The sequence below is a fragment of the Salvelinus alpinus genome, chromosome 10, assembly GCF_045679555.1.
Source record: "Salvelinus alpinus chromosome 10, SLU_Salpinus.1, whole genome shotgun sequence".
NCBI classification, from domain to species: domain Eukaryota; kingdom Metazoa; phylum Chordata; class Actinopteri; order Salmoniformes; family Salmonidae; genus Salvelinus; species Salvelinus alpinus.
Genome location: NC_092095.1, coordinates 36,563,346 through 36,575,707, shown reverse-complemented (window position 1 = coordinate 36,575,707; position 12,362 = coordinate 36,563,346). Strand labels below are relative to the sequence as shown.

Sequence of the window (12,362 nt, the reverse complement as noted above, 5' to 3'; positions counted from 1 at the left end):
TACACTCATATCCCCGTGGACCGGTTCGTACCTAAAATATTATCCATTCAGGATGCAAAGTCATCGATTTCCTACTTAACAAGATTTAATGGCGAGAAGGCAGAAAAAAGAAAAAAAATATATATAAATGTGTATATTTTATTTTTGGGGATTAATCACATTATTTATTATTTTGTTGTTTTATTTGTATTATTATTATATATATATATATATATATATATATATATTTTATTTTTTCAACAATAATTACAATATTACACATCAATACAGCGTACCTTGCTAGTGGCTAATGCTACTTCCTGATGTTGAGGCCTACTGCCAGGGGTAAACAACAGACTGCTGCAACCTAATTGGCTGAACGCGATACGCGTCCTTGACTAGCTTTCAGCGGCATTAACCACTCTAGCATGGTGATGTTTCATAAAGCAAGTACGCATATTTTCCCCGGTTTTTTCGCCATTAAATCTAGTTAAGGAGGAAAGCGATGCATTTGTAGCCTGACTGAATAATGTGTTAGGTACGAACCGGTCCAGGGGAACACCAGTGTCTCGCGTGCTGCAAACAATGCGTTTGGACGGTAAAATGGACAATACTCACTATTGACATCTTTCGGCCTGTGGGCTATGAATTGTCATGCCAAACTGTTGGCAACATGGCTCAACAAATCTGATATATATAAAAAAACGTGTATTTATATATATATACACAAAAAGAATAATATATTAACTTGTATTTATTCAGGGTAGCCCAATTGAGACCAGGGTATCATTCCCAATGGTGCCCTGAGTAGCCTACAAACATTTTTATCACGAACAGGTAGCTACATTAACATTAAAAATAAAACCAGAATAATAAAAATAACCACAAGGCACAACCTCAACGCCATAATTTCAACAAATAAACCACTACAATCAATCGAAACAATTGCAGTCCCCAATAAATTAATTCAATACCAGAGTCCTAAACTGCCCTAGTGGCACCAGGGAATCAAGATGTAAGGAATTTTGTAGGTTATTCCTACAATGGGGGACACTAAAACTAAAGGAGGATTTACCTAAATTGGTTGAGACCAGAGGGACCTCCAGAGCTAACCAATCCTGCGAGCGGGTTTGGTAGATCATTCTTTATTCGTTAGCAACGAATTTAGGTAAATTGAAAGCTTATGTAGTAGAGCTTTGTAAACAAAATGGGAATAATGATGGGACTTTAATGAGGACCAGCCAACCTTTTGATACAGGATGTAGTTGTGAGTATTAAAACTGTCACCTGTGATAAAGGGAAGGTCGCTATGGTAGAGGGCATCCAAAGATTTAAGTGTAGTGTCTGCTGCGATCTGGTAAAAGGTGCCATCACCATAGTCAAGAAAGGAAAGTTGACTGTACAATCTGCTTCCTGCTATTTAGGGAGAGGCTAAATATATTTATTAAAAAGAAGCCCACTTTAAATCTTAGTTTTTCAACTAGTTCATCCAAATGTTTTTTCAACATGAAGTCTTTGTCAATCCAAATGACCAGGTATTTATAGGCTGGAATCCAATCGATGGGAGAACCATCCAATGAATACATATGAAGTTCATCTGAAACATTTTTTCAGGAATTAGAGAACAACATGTTTGTATTCTTGCCCACATCAATCAAGTACACTTTTGAAACTAACCAGGGCTTTCTGTAAGGTGACAAAGTCACATCGCAGCTCTAACATAGTCTGGGAAACAGTTGGGGCAATGACATACATAACAATGTTGTCAGCATATAGATTAATATTACACTTTTTAACAGATAGACCAGTATTATTTATATAAATAATAAAGAGAACAGGTCCCAGACTACCGACGCCTGCGGTACACCTTTTGTAATATCCAGGAAACTTGACACCATCAGAAATCATGCAGGGAGTACTATCTGACAGATCATTCTCAAACCACTTGCAAGAAGCCTGATCCAGGCCTATTTCAGTCAACCTTTGAATGAGAGTGTAGTCATTTGTGCATTATGTTTTGAAAAGCCATTTACCAATGGGCTAAAGTAAAAGTGACAAAGATGATGATGGATGAAGAGGATAACTGTTGTCAATACTTAGTGGTCCATACATGAGCATGTCTCTACAGTTGCCGAGTACAGGCTGGCGATTTTGTGCCTCTGTCGAATGGAGTTGCCTTGACATAACAGTTCCCTGAAGAAGTAGAAGTTGACGTTTATTGTCAGGAGTCTTGTCCTGGAGGCAGAACTGAGTGATTTCCACTTAGGCCAGCTGCAAAGTCAGAATTGGCTATATTGTAAAAATGTATGAAAACTAAAATGTCTAAAATGTCTTAATTGTCAATTAATTAATTATGTTATGGTTAGCAGTGTGATTAAGGTTAGGGTAAAGGTTAGGGTTACGTTTAACACACAGGAGGTTGGTGACACCTTAATTGGGGAGGATGGGCTCATGGTAATGGCTGGACTGAAATGATATCAAATACATCAAACACATGGTTTCCACGTGTTTGATGCCATTCCATTTACTTCTCCTAACTAGTATTATGAGCCGTCCTCCCCTCAGCAGCCTCTGCTGGTTTAACATCAGATGTTCTGACTTTGTGGCTGTGCCAGCTATTGACCACTGTGCAAAGCTGCCTCCAGAATAATATTCATGACGAAAAACGTTAACCTGAGAAGGAGTACAGAACGCGAACGTGCGCTGAGAGAGGAGCACGTGTGTTCGAAGAGTGAGACTGCAGTAGTTATGGCAAATGGACTACACGAACTCAACGCGGTATTAGGGAAGCAAGCAGGACAAAATGGGTTTGGATGCGGGTGAACTAACGTGAGCGTACTCTGTGGTTGATAGAGGGGCTCTGCGCAGGAGGTTGAACATTGGTGATAGTTTAATAAAGAATAGCAGAAGCCTCGGTTTAGGTCTTTACTCTAAAATCCATCAAAACTGTGGGCGCAAGGAATGTCAAGAGACAGTATGACGGCTGTACGAGGTGCCCATGCACATAATGGGAGTTCTGCTGGATCAAAGGAGAATGGGCAAAACACACCGAGCCATGTTCACACCGACCCCAATACCAACGTAGTTCCACCAGGAGACATCGGCAATGACACGTCTGGGTCGTCTGCGGGTGACCTAACCCAGACATGGATTCAGTTTACGAAGACATTCGTGCTCATTTTCCCCATATATGTTTTGGGATATTTTGAATTTAGTTTTAGTTGGCTTCTAATAGGGCTTGTGATATTTTTCTGGTGGAGGAGAAACACAGGAGGCAAGGACACCCGAATGTACAGAGCCTTGGCATTCTTTGAACAAGAGGAGAGAACTGTCCAACAAAGCCTGACAACTTCTGATTTGCCATCATGGGTAAGATCAAGATTACTTTATAAAGGTGCCTTTGGATACTGTAATTGTGCATACAATATTCTCACTATCCCACCATTAAATTAGTCACTCTGGAATATTATATGACTACTACATTTGATATAATCAAATGTAGAAGTCATATAATTATCCAGAAAGTTTGAAGGTGTTTTTTCTAATACCCAAATAAGCCTATTGTGTAGGCTACAGCACGTGACTAATCACTTTTTAGTTTCTTAGAAAACCATCACCTGATCAGAAGACAGAACAGTGTTGTCCTGTAAAGCTCTGATCACGCAGCTGTCCCCAGCAGTGACATTAGACTAAGCCCCCCCCCCCCCCCCAAATACAGCATGGCACAATGGTAAACTGGACACCAGGATGGGAGGGACACGTGTCCCAGAGGAACCCTGTTATTTTAAGACACATTGCCATGCCACTAACAACACTTTGCATGCATTATTATGCCTGAAAGATGCACCCCGTCTAACCTCACTTATTGTTAGCCTGGTTCCAGATCTGTTTGTGCTGTCATTGGCATGACAATGAGTGACAAGGACCACTCTGATGACATAAACAGACTGGATGGCATAAACATAAACAGTCTAGTGAAATTTAGGGCCATACGATAAACCCTACAATAATGCCATCTGCCCCAAGTGGAAGACTAGGCATATACTACTAGGCATATACTACTAGGCATATACTACTAGGCATATACTTCTAGGCATATACTTGATGACAAGAGAATATGATTTATAATGTATGTGCTTCTTGAGATCTGTTGCTCATTAAGTGTCTAACTAGGACAGTCTTTAGTTGTTGTCTGTATCTTCTGCCCTTTCAGTTGACAAGGTGACTACTAATTTGGTTAAGGGGAAAAACATGGTGTTACATGACCAATTTTCACCCTATTTTTATCCGAAATGTTTGGCATTGTCACACTGCTTCGTTTCCGAGACACAATTTTCCAAAGGGCTCTGTAAAAATAGTCCTTGTGGGCACCTTTTAAAGTGTAAAGAAGTTGCTGAAGGTAGTGTGATGAACTAGATCGGAAGGTCTCTCGAAAGATGATTTAATTTAGAAGGAAATGAAATGTCTGCCTCAGAGCTGCTCCACACAGGGAGCTGCCAGCAGCATCGATTCAGTGAGTCAGTATATTACCGTTTTCGCATCAGAATTCACTAGTCACTACTGTGCTGTGCAGTGCTAAACTGTGCCTAGCAGTGCTGAGCTGGACTGGCTGCACTGTGTTGTGCCCTGTTCTTGGCAGGCTGCCATAGGCACGCCTCAGGTACTGAAGGAGAGACTGACCGCTGGTGCTCAGCTGCCTCAGTCTGGACACTCCCAGCTGGTCACTCGGACCGAGAAGCTGAAACGTGTGTATGATTGTTTTGTGTGTATGATTGTGTGGATTTTTGCGATTATCATGTATATTACTTGTTTTATTGTATAGAAATGTATATTCTTTTGTATCTACAGAGGTCATCTGTAAAAGAGACCTTGGTCTCAGCGTGACTTCCCTGTCAAAATAAAGGTTAAATAAAAAAATCAAACGTGAAACTTGGGTTGCGTTTCTGAAGAGGAGGCGCAGGAGAAGGGACAGGAGGAGAAGGAGGTATCTGAAACAAGGAGCTATACAAAAGCTTCCTGTCCTCTGGGAGACACACTCACTCAGAGTTGCTCTTCCACCACACTGTGAAATACACCTATTCCCTATGTAATGACCAGGGTCAATAGGATGATCTAATAGACACGAAGGTACAGTAAAAGTTGCCCACCTCCTCGTCAAGATAGTTGAAGTATAACGGGTTCTAATCCTGCTCTCTTGATTGGAATCGAACTCCACAGTCCGCAATCTCCACATTTGCACCCTTAGTTTCAGTGCACATACTGTACCTTTGAGTGAGTGGAAAGGAAAGTATAGGTCATGTAAACACAGCAGTGTAACACATGATCTATAAACGTTTTCCTATAGGTTTGTCCTAGAGGCAAGCAGCAGAACAGGAAGAAATATGCTGTGCTCTCACACTACGTAAATAGTGAATGCCAACTGCTCCTGTTTGTTTGGGAAATAAATCTGCTGTGAGTCAGGCCAGTGCTTAATACTGCCTACACTAAAGTAAGATCCTGCTGCTTATTCTGTCTCCTATGAGACACAAGCACCAACCATCTCAAGTTAGCTACCGTTCGGGAAAACAAGTAAATCCTTTCCCTGAGTCACTTAAAGGGATAGGATACATTGATGTCCACTCTAATGGAGTTTTCTACCTTCAGGTGTGTAATGTTATTCAGTACATGCAAGTTGCTTCCATAATGCTTCCAAAGCATTTCTATAGTTATATAACAGCGTCTCTATTCAATTCACTTAAATGGACAGTACTGGATTTTAAATTACATATCCATTTCTGTTGTGAGGCATGATGCACATCCATCCTGTTGACACTTACCCAGTAATTTGATATCACTCATAATTTATTCTTTGAGTAAATTATTTATCCGCAAGGCTCTATCCCCTGCCTGCTATTTTGTGAACTGGTTGCTTTACAGCATGTGTCAGGTTAATGGAAAGCCTGTCAACTTGAGTGCTCCTGATTGCATAACAGCCACACTTGTGGCTGGTAAAAAAAAGCTAGGCCTGAATCTGTCAAACCCAGCAGCAGTTTATCTCCCTACTTCCCATTCCTCTCACTTTCTGAGCCTACACTCCTCTATGCTGTCACACTAATGCCGAATCAGCACTTTTCTGACAGGCATTAGCATTACTGCCCCCTGTAGCTGTCACTTTCAATGTTGTTGCCACGGCTACACCTCTAGTGCCACCTCTCCCAAGAGGATAACACACGACAGCACACTTCCTCTGTGTTGTCCTGAAAAGGCTTGGCCGCGTGGCAGCCTCTATAGAAACGTTTTGTTTTTAGACTATAATGATTGTAGGCCTATGAAAGGTGGTGTGTGTGCATGCGTGCATGTGTGGGTACAGTATGTGTGCTGTGTGGGCAGTATGTATGCTCAGGGCTCTCCCACTGATGCACAGCACATACTGTGTGCAGTATTCAGTGGGATAGCTCCAGCTACAGTACTGTTATGTCTTTGTAATAGCCAGGAGGGTTCAGGCAGGTTGCGTCCCAAATGGCACTCTATTCCCTACATAGTACACTACTTGTGACCAGAGCACTATGGGCCCTGGTTAAAAGTAGTGCACTATAGGAATATGTTGCTATTTGGGACGCAAGCCAGGCTGCAGACAGACTGCTGCTGAACCTAGGCAGAATATCCACCAGCTATTTAAGTTAAAATAACAGTGCAACAATGTGGTTGTTAAGATGGAATCAGTATGAGTACTGGTACTTGAAAATGGGAAAATAAAACAGTGTTTGAGCATGTAAACAGTAATAATACCAAGACCCATTGATGTCTCATTTTCTTCCTTTTAGGTCAACTTCCCGGATGTAGAAAGAGTAGAGTGGCTGAACAAGGTAAAATAACATAGTGTCAGATGTTCCACTTCTATTTTGATGAAGACCTACTTTTTCCTGCTGGGTTTTGCGGTGTAGATACCACTGGAACGGTATCTGTACTGTAGCCCCTCCCTCCCTCACTGCAGCGCTGTAAATATAGATATACTGGGATGTACTGTACCCTGCCGTGGGTTGAACCGCACAGCTGCTCTATTTTTGCAGCATACTCTATGCATAAATCAGGATATCAATCAGATGTAAGAGTCTCTTAAAAGGGCAATCTGGTCACCTTGCCACTGTTTTTGGTAAACAGCTAAGGGATAGGGCTGGAGAAATGTAAATGCTCTCAAATTCCTAGACAGATTTATCGATCGAAGGACTGACTATCCATGAGATACAAATCATAGTTTTAACCATGTTTTGAGGCTATACAGTGTTTGTTTACACGTTCATTGTTTACAAACAATGGAATAAAACTTAGATTTTGGGTTCTGATGGGGAACTACAGTTGAACTAAGCTCAAGTTATATTCTTCAAGGAATCAATGGTTATATAATATATATTTCATTTAAAAGTCCAATAATAGATGTAGCAACTGAAGATTGCCGCTTTAAGCTTTAAGCTGTTCCATAAGGTAATGACCTGAAAGCGAAGTTTAAAATATTTATTGTGTACACATTATTACCGAAATAAAACACGTGATGATTAAAATTTCATAGTTGAGTTTCACCAGCATTGTGAATTATAGAACTGATGAGACATTTGAAATGCCTTCGCATCACTTTTAGAATATTGCTGGGCCTGTTTTCACAAAGAGTCTCAGAGAAGGAGCGCTAATCTAGGATCAGGTCCCCACCCATCTTATTTCATTATGATGGAAAGGCAAAACTGATCCTAGATAAACGCTCCTACTCTGAGACACTTTTTGAATATGTGCCCTGATATTGAAGAATGAATTCAGTGAATTCAGCTCCTTCACTCTGCTTCCTAAATTTTCTTTTATGACTCATTGGATGATGGTCAGAATGTGGCCCCATTGTTAACTCACTGATCCGTTCTCCTCCCTGTGGCCCTGCAGACTGTGAGACAGATGTGGCCGTATATTTGCCAGTTCATAGAGAAGCTGTTCCACGAGACTATCGAGCCGGCTGTGAAGGGAGCCAACTCCCACCTCAGCACCTTCTGTTTCAGCAAGATTGACATGGGGGACAAGGTGAGCATCAAGACTTATCAGCAGGAGTCTCGACCTAACCCTGCCTTATGCTTACTGTTTATGAGATGTTTTTCAACTATTCAACTAACTGCTGCACTTTTGCTATTGGGAGGGCAAAAGGGCACGAGCATCCCTAGAGCCCTATCTGTTCACGTGACTGTGGTGGATGGGTGTCTCTTTAATAGTTTCCAGGAAGGGTCACAGAGTATTGGCGACGTTCATGCTGGGTAAAACACAAGTGTGAGGCCTAGTGGTGACGTAATTTGTCTTGTATTTGTGTTTAGCCTTTGAGGATTAACGGGGTCAAGGTTTACACAGAGAATGTGGACAAGCGTCAGATCATCATGGACCTACAGATCAGGTGACCAGACTATCTCTATTTTGGACAGATTTGAGCCTTTGGCTTGTCAAAGAATGTACTGTGTGTAGTAGTCATGTGGTTTAATTATTTGTTATTAAATTACACTTACTGTACATGAACACTTTCATGAGATTTTTGATGATGCTGATAATTGTATTTTTTTTCTTCAGTTTTGTTGGAAATACTGAAATTGATGTGGACGTCAAAAGATACTACTGCAAGGCTGGTATTAAAAGCATACAGGTAATGTGGACATTCTATTTCATAGGAATGTAAAACCCCAGGGGGGACTGTTTTTGTTTCGTTTTTTAACAAATACACTTCACTTGCAGTCGGAAATGGACTATAAAACTCTGTAATGGTTGATCTGATTGTCGTTTCTGTCACTAAAGACCTGTTCAGAAGAGTGGAAGATGGTTCAAATCAAACAAATGTTGTCAAATCATATTAAAGTTACTTTATTATGCCCGCTTGCTCAATTTGTTTTTCATTGCAATGACTTGCAAGCAAAACACCATGTGATCAGTGACCGTGTGACCGTGTGTGTGTGTGTGTGTGTGTGTGTGTGTGTGTGTGTGTGTGGGAGAGAATAGAGGGTAGAACAAAACAAGTGTTTATATGCCATTGCATAGCAGCAGTGAGACATAGCTGGCAGGAAAAGCAATCAATCTGTCTCCTTAGAGACTAAGAGCTGTTAGGATTGTTAGTAAGTAAAGTCCTATAATACCAACCTGGACTCAGGGGTAGATGTAACATAGTACATGTAAATCCAGGAAACTCCAATTAGTATGGTGCTTGCAACGTCAGGGGTGTGGGTTCAAATCCCATGAGGGACCAGTACGGAAAAATATGAAAATGTATACACTTACTACTTAAGAGCATCTGCTAAATTACTTAAATGTAAAATGTATTATATGTTCCATTTCGTATGGTATGTATTAATTCATATGATATGTTACGCATTGCAATTCAAACAATATGTTACGAATTGCAATTCATGCAATGTGTTACTAATTTGCAAAACGTATGATATTTTACGAATTCTCATTTGTTTTGGATAATTTTAGCTAGGTGGTTATGGCTAGCTAGGCTAGGAGTTATGGGTTAAGGTTAAGATTAGGGTTAGGTCATGAACCATCAAAATCATATTTTTCATGAAATGTTATTATATATGAAGGAAACTAGTATGATGACCAAAGTATGAAAAATTTATTTTGGTTCTACATTGATAAAGTTTGATCTTAAAGTTACTGGTCCCATCTCCCATGTCAAACAGTTCAAATCAAAAGTTGGATTCATTGTTAAGGTGACATCACCTTAACTCTCTTTTTAATACACCAATGGTAACATGATATTGTCTTATTTAATTTAAATAAGTACGGCCTCGTAACCAACGTTGACGAAGGCATGTTTGTAGAGGGGCGTGGTTTACATAGCTAGATTGCTACTTTGACTGTAGGGTGTCAGCAATAATTTAAAAATAATTATAATTAAAAGTTTACCCTATTCATCTATGGCGAAGATATTTATATGTTTCCCCTTCCATCTGTGTCTGGTGTTAGCTAGTTACTGGCTAGGTCTTCAGACAGCATGGAACAAAAGGGGGGGAAGGGTCGTTCAAAACTCTGACGCTGTTGTCAAGTCAACACATCCATCAGTGCTGCTGTGAACCACCTCACAAGAGACATGCCAAATGGGAGATGTATATATAAAATAAAAATATCAGTGATGCAATTTTATTGTCGTTTAAGTTGCTTTGTGTATCACCAAATTAGCTTGAGATGATTTTACTGCAACACTGCTCGCTGCATCCAAGTTGCTTGACATAGGCGTTACAAACACTGTCAGTCAAGGCGAGCTCATGAATATAAGCTCCCTGACCACTCACCCTGTCTTTTCAAACTTCCTGGTAGTACTTTTCAGAATTACTGTTCAGGACCTTTAAGGTTTGGATTTGGAGAAGGGTTAGCTAACATGCTAAGTAGTTACAAAGTAGCTAAAAAGTAGTAAGTAGTTGCAAAGTTACTCATTAGTTAAAATGCTAAAGTTGTCCGTGATGAAATTTCTACACGCAACCTTTGGGTTGATCGACGTTTGCGTTGTACGCCCACTCATCCACCCTGACCAACCACCCCACTTTAGTTTTTGCCTTAAGTAAACTTCTGTCTCATGTAACCATACCAAACGTAACATATTATACTCATTTGATGGCCCGGATTTTACGTTTACTATGTTACGTCTAGTGTATGAGACCAGGCTGATTATACCGCACCAGCTCCTATTTCTCATACTCACAGTACATCATATAGAGGTGTTTGGAAACACCATGCTTATGATTAAAACTACCACTTCTTTTGTGTGAATTTTTTATTATTCAACATAATAATAAATCAGCACTTAAACAACCTGCTAGTCTTTGAGAGATATATATAATTAGCTCAATATTTGTTTAGCAAGTTGAGGATGACATAGAGCAGTTATGTTATGTTGGCCTGATAATAATGACAGTGAGGGGGGCCATCTTTGTAATGTCCAAGCCTCCACTCTGGAATGTTTCCATAGAGCTTCTTAGGTGGGTCAAGGACCTGCAGAGTGTTAGTTCCATGATACTGAAAGCTACCTTAACATTGTGTCTTGTGTGTGTTTCTGTTTTTATCTCTGCGAGCGAGTGTATTTATCTTAATGCCTCTTGTGTTTCACAGCTCCATGGAGTGTTGCGAGTAGTCATGGAGCCATTGCTAGGTGACATGCCCCTTGTCGGAGCTCTGTCCCTGTTCTTCCTGAAAAAACCTGTAAGTTCTAGTCCTTGTACACACTTCCTATTTCTACCATTTGGATTTCAGGCCACTTGCATCGTCAGCTGCTAACAGGACAGTTGTTTGACAATGGGTATTTTATCACTGTCTTCCTTCCTCTAGTGCTGAGCCTCCAGGCCTCTGTTCTGCCTAAACATTTGGCCGATTTAAGTCAAATACCAGTCCCCAGTGGAGACACTGGAGCCTTAAATAGACACAGATCAGGCTAGTCCTACTTTGGTGGATTTCTTATCACTGCCTACACCAGCCTCAGAGCAAACAGCAGAGAGGGGAAGCAGGAGGAGAGTGTGTAGTGGTTAGACTGTAAATCACAGTGTTGTTACACGGTGCTGTGAGAGCAGACCACAAACTCTGGAACAGCAACTCCTGTTTCTGTAGCCTTGGGCATGCTACATCTCTGTTATCTGTCATCCTAAAAATGGGAAAACAGCTATGCACATTTTATGGAAGAAATGTTGAGGTAAAGGATAAAAAGTATTGCAAAGATCATAAGTGGTCCTCTTTTCATTGATGTAGGGAGACAGACTATATACCATATTCTCCAGAATGCATCACAGTGAAGGGGACAACCCTTCATTCTTTTTATTTATTTATTTTTATGTAATTTTTTGTGATATCCAATTGGTAGTTTACAGTCTTGTCCCATCGTTGCAACTCCCGTACGGACTCGGGAGAGGCGAAGGTCGAGAGCCGTGCGTCCTCCAAAACACAACCCAGCCAAGCCGCACTGCTTCTTGACACAATGCCCGGTTAACCCAGGAGGAAACCCTGTACACCCGGCGACTGTGTCAGCGTGCATTGTGCTCGGCCCGCCACAGGAGTCGCTAATGCGCGATGGGACAAGAACATCCCTGCCGGCTAAACCCTCCCCTAACCCGGACAACGCTGGGCCAATTGTGTGCCGCCCCATGGGTCTCCCGGTCGTGCCAAATACAACAGGTGTAGACCTTACAGTGAAATGCTTACTTACAGGCTCTAACCAACAGTACAATATTTAAGTTTTAAAAAAAGGTATTAGGTGAAAAATAGATAAGTAAAGAAATAAAAACAACAGTAAAAAAGACAGTGAAAAATAACACTAGCGAGGCTATATACAGGCTCGGTTAGTTGGACCGACCTTTCATTCTCCTCCTGAAATGGTTCGATCTTGACTGCCAAATAAAATA

The 12,362-nt window shown here is 40.9% G+C and overlaps 1 protein-coding gene across 3 annotated transcripts in view; it reads left to right on the top strand.

The window, feature by feature from the left end:
* The first annotated feature begins 2,538 nt into the window (after positions 1-2,538).
* esyt2b (extended synaptotagmin-like protein 2b) overlaps positions 2,539-12,362 on the top strand; it is a 56,179-nt gene continuing 46,355 nt past the window's right edge. The window contains exons 1-6 of one of the 3 annotated variants that reach the window (XM_071329116.1): positions 2,539-3,348; positions 6,783-6,824; positions 7,885-8,019; positions 8,304-8,380; positions 8,551-8,623; positions 11,083-11,172. In XM_071329116.1, coding sequence (XP_071185217.1) covers positions 2,941-3,348; positions 6,783-6,824; positions 7,885-8,019; positions 8,304-8,380; positions 8,551-8,623; positions 11,083-11,172 — 825 coding nt within the window. In that variant the 5' untranslated portion in view covers positions 2,539-2,940. The remainder of the gene's footprint in view (positions 3,349-6,782; positions 6,825-7,884; positions 8,020-8,303; positions 8,381-8,550; positions 8,624-11,082; positions 11,173-12,362) is intronic. The other 2 variants (XM_071329117.1, XM_071329118.1) reach the window with 2 other exon arrangements.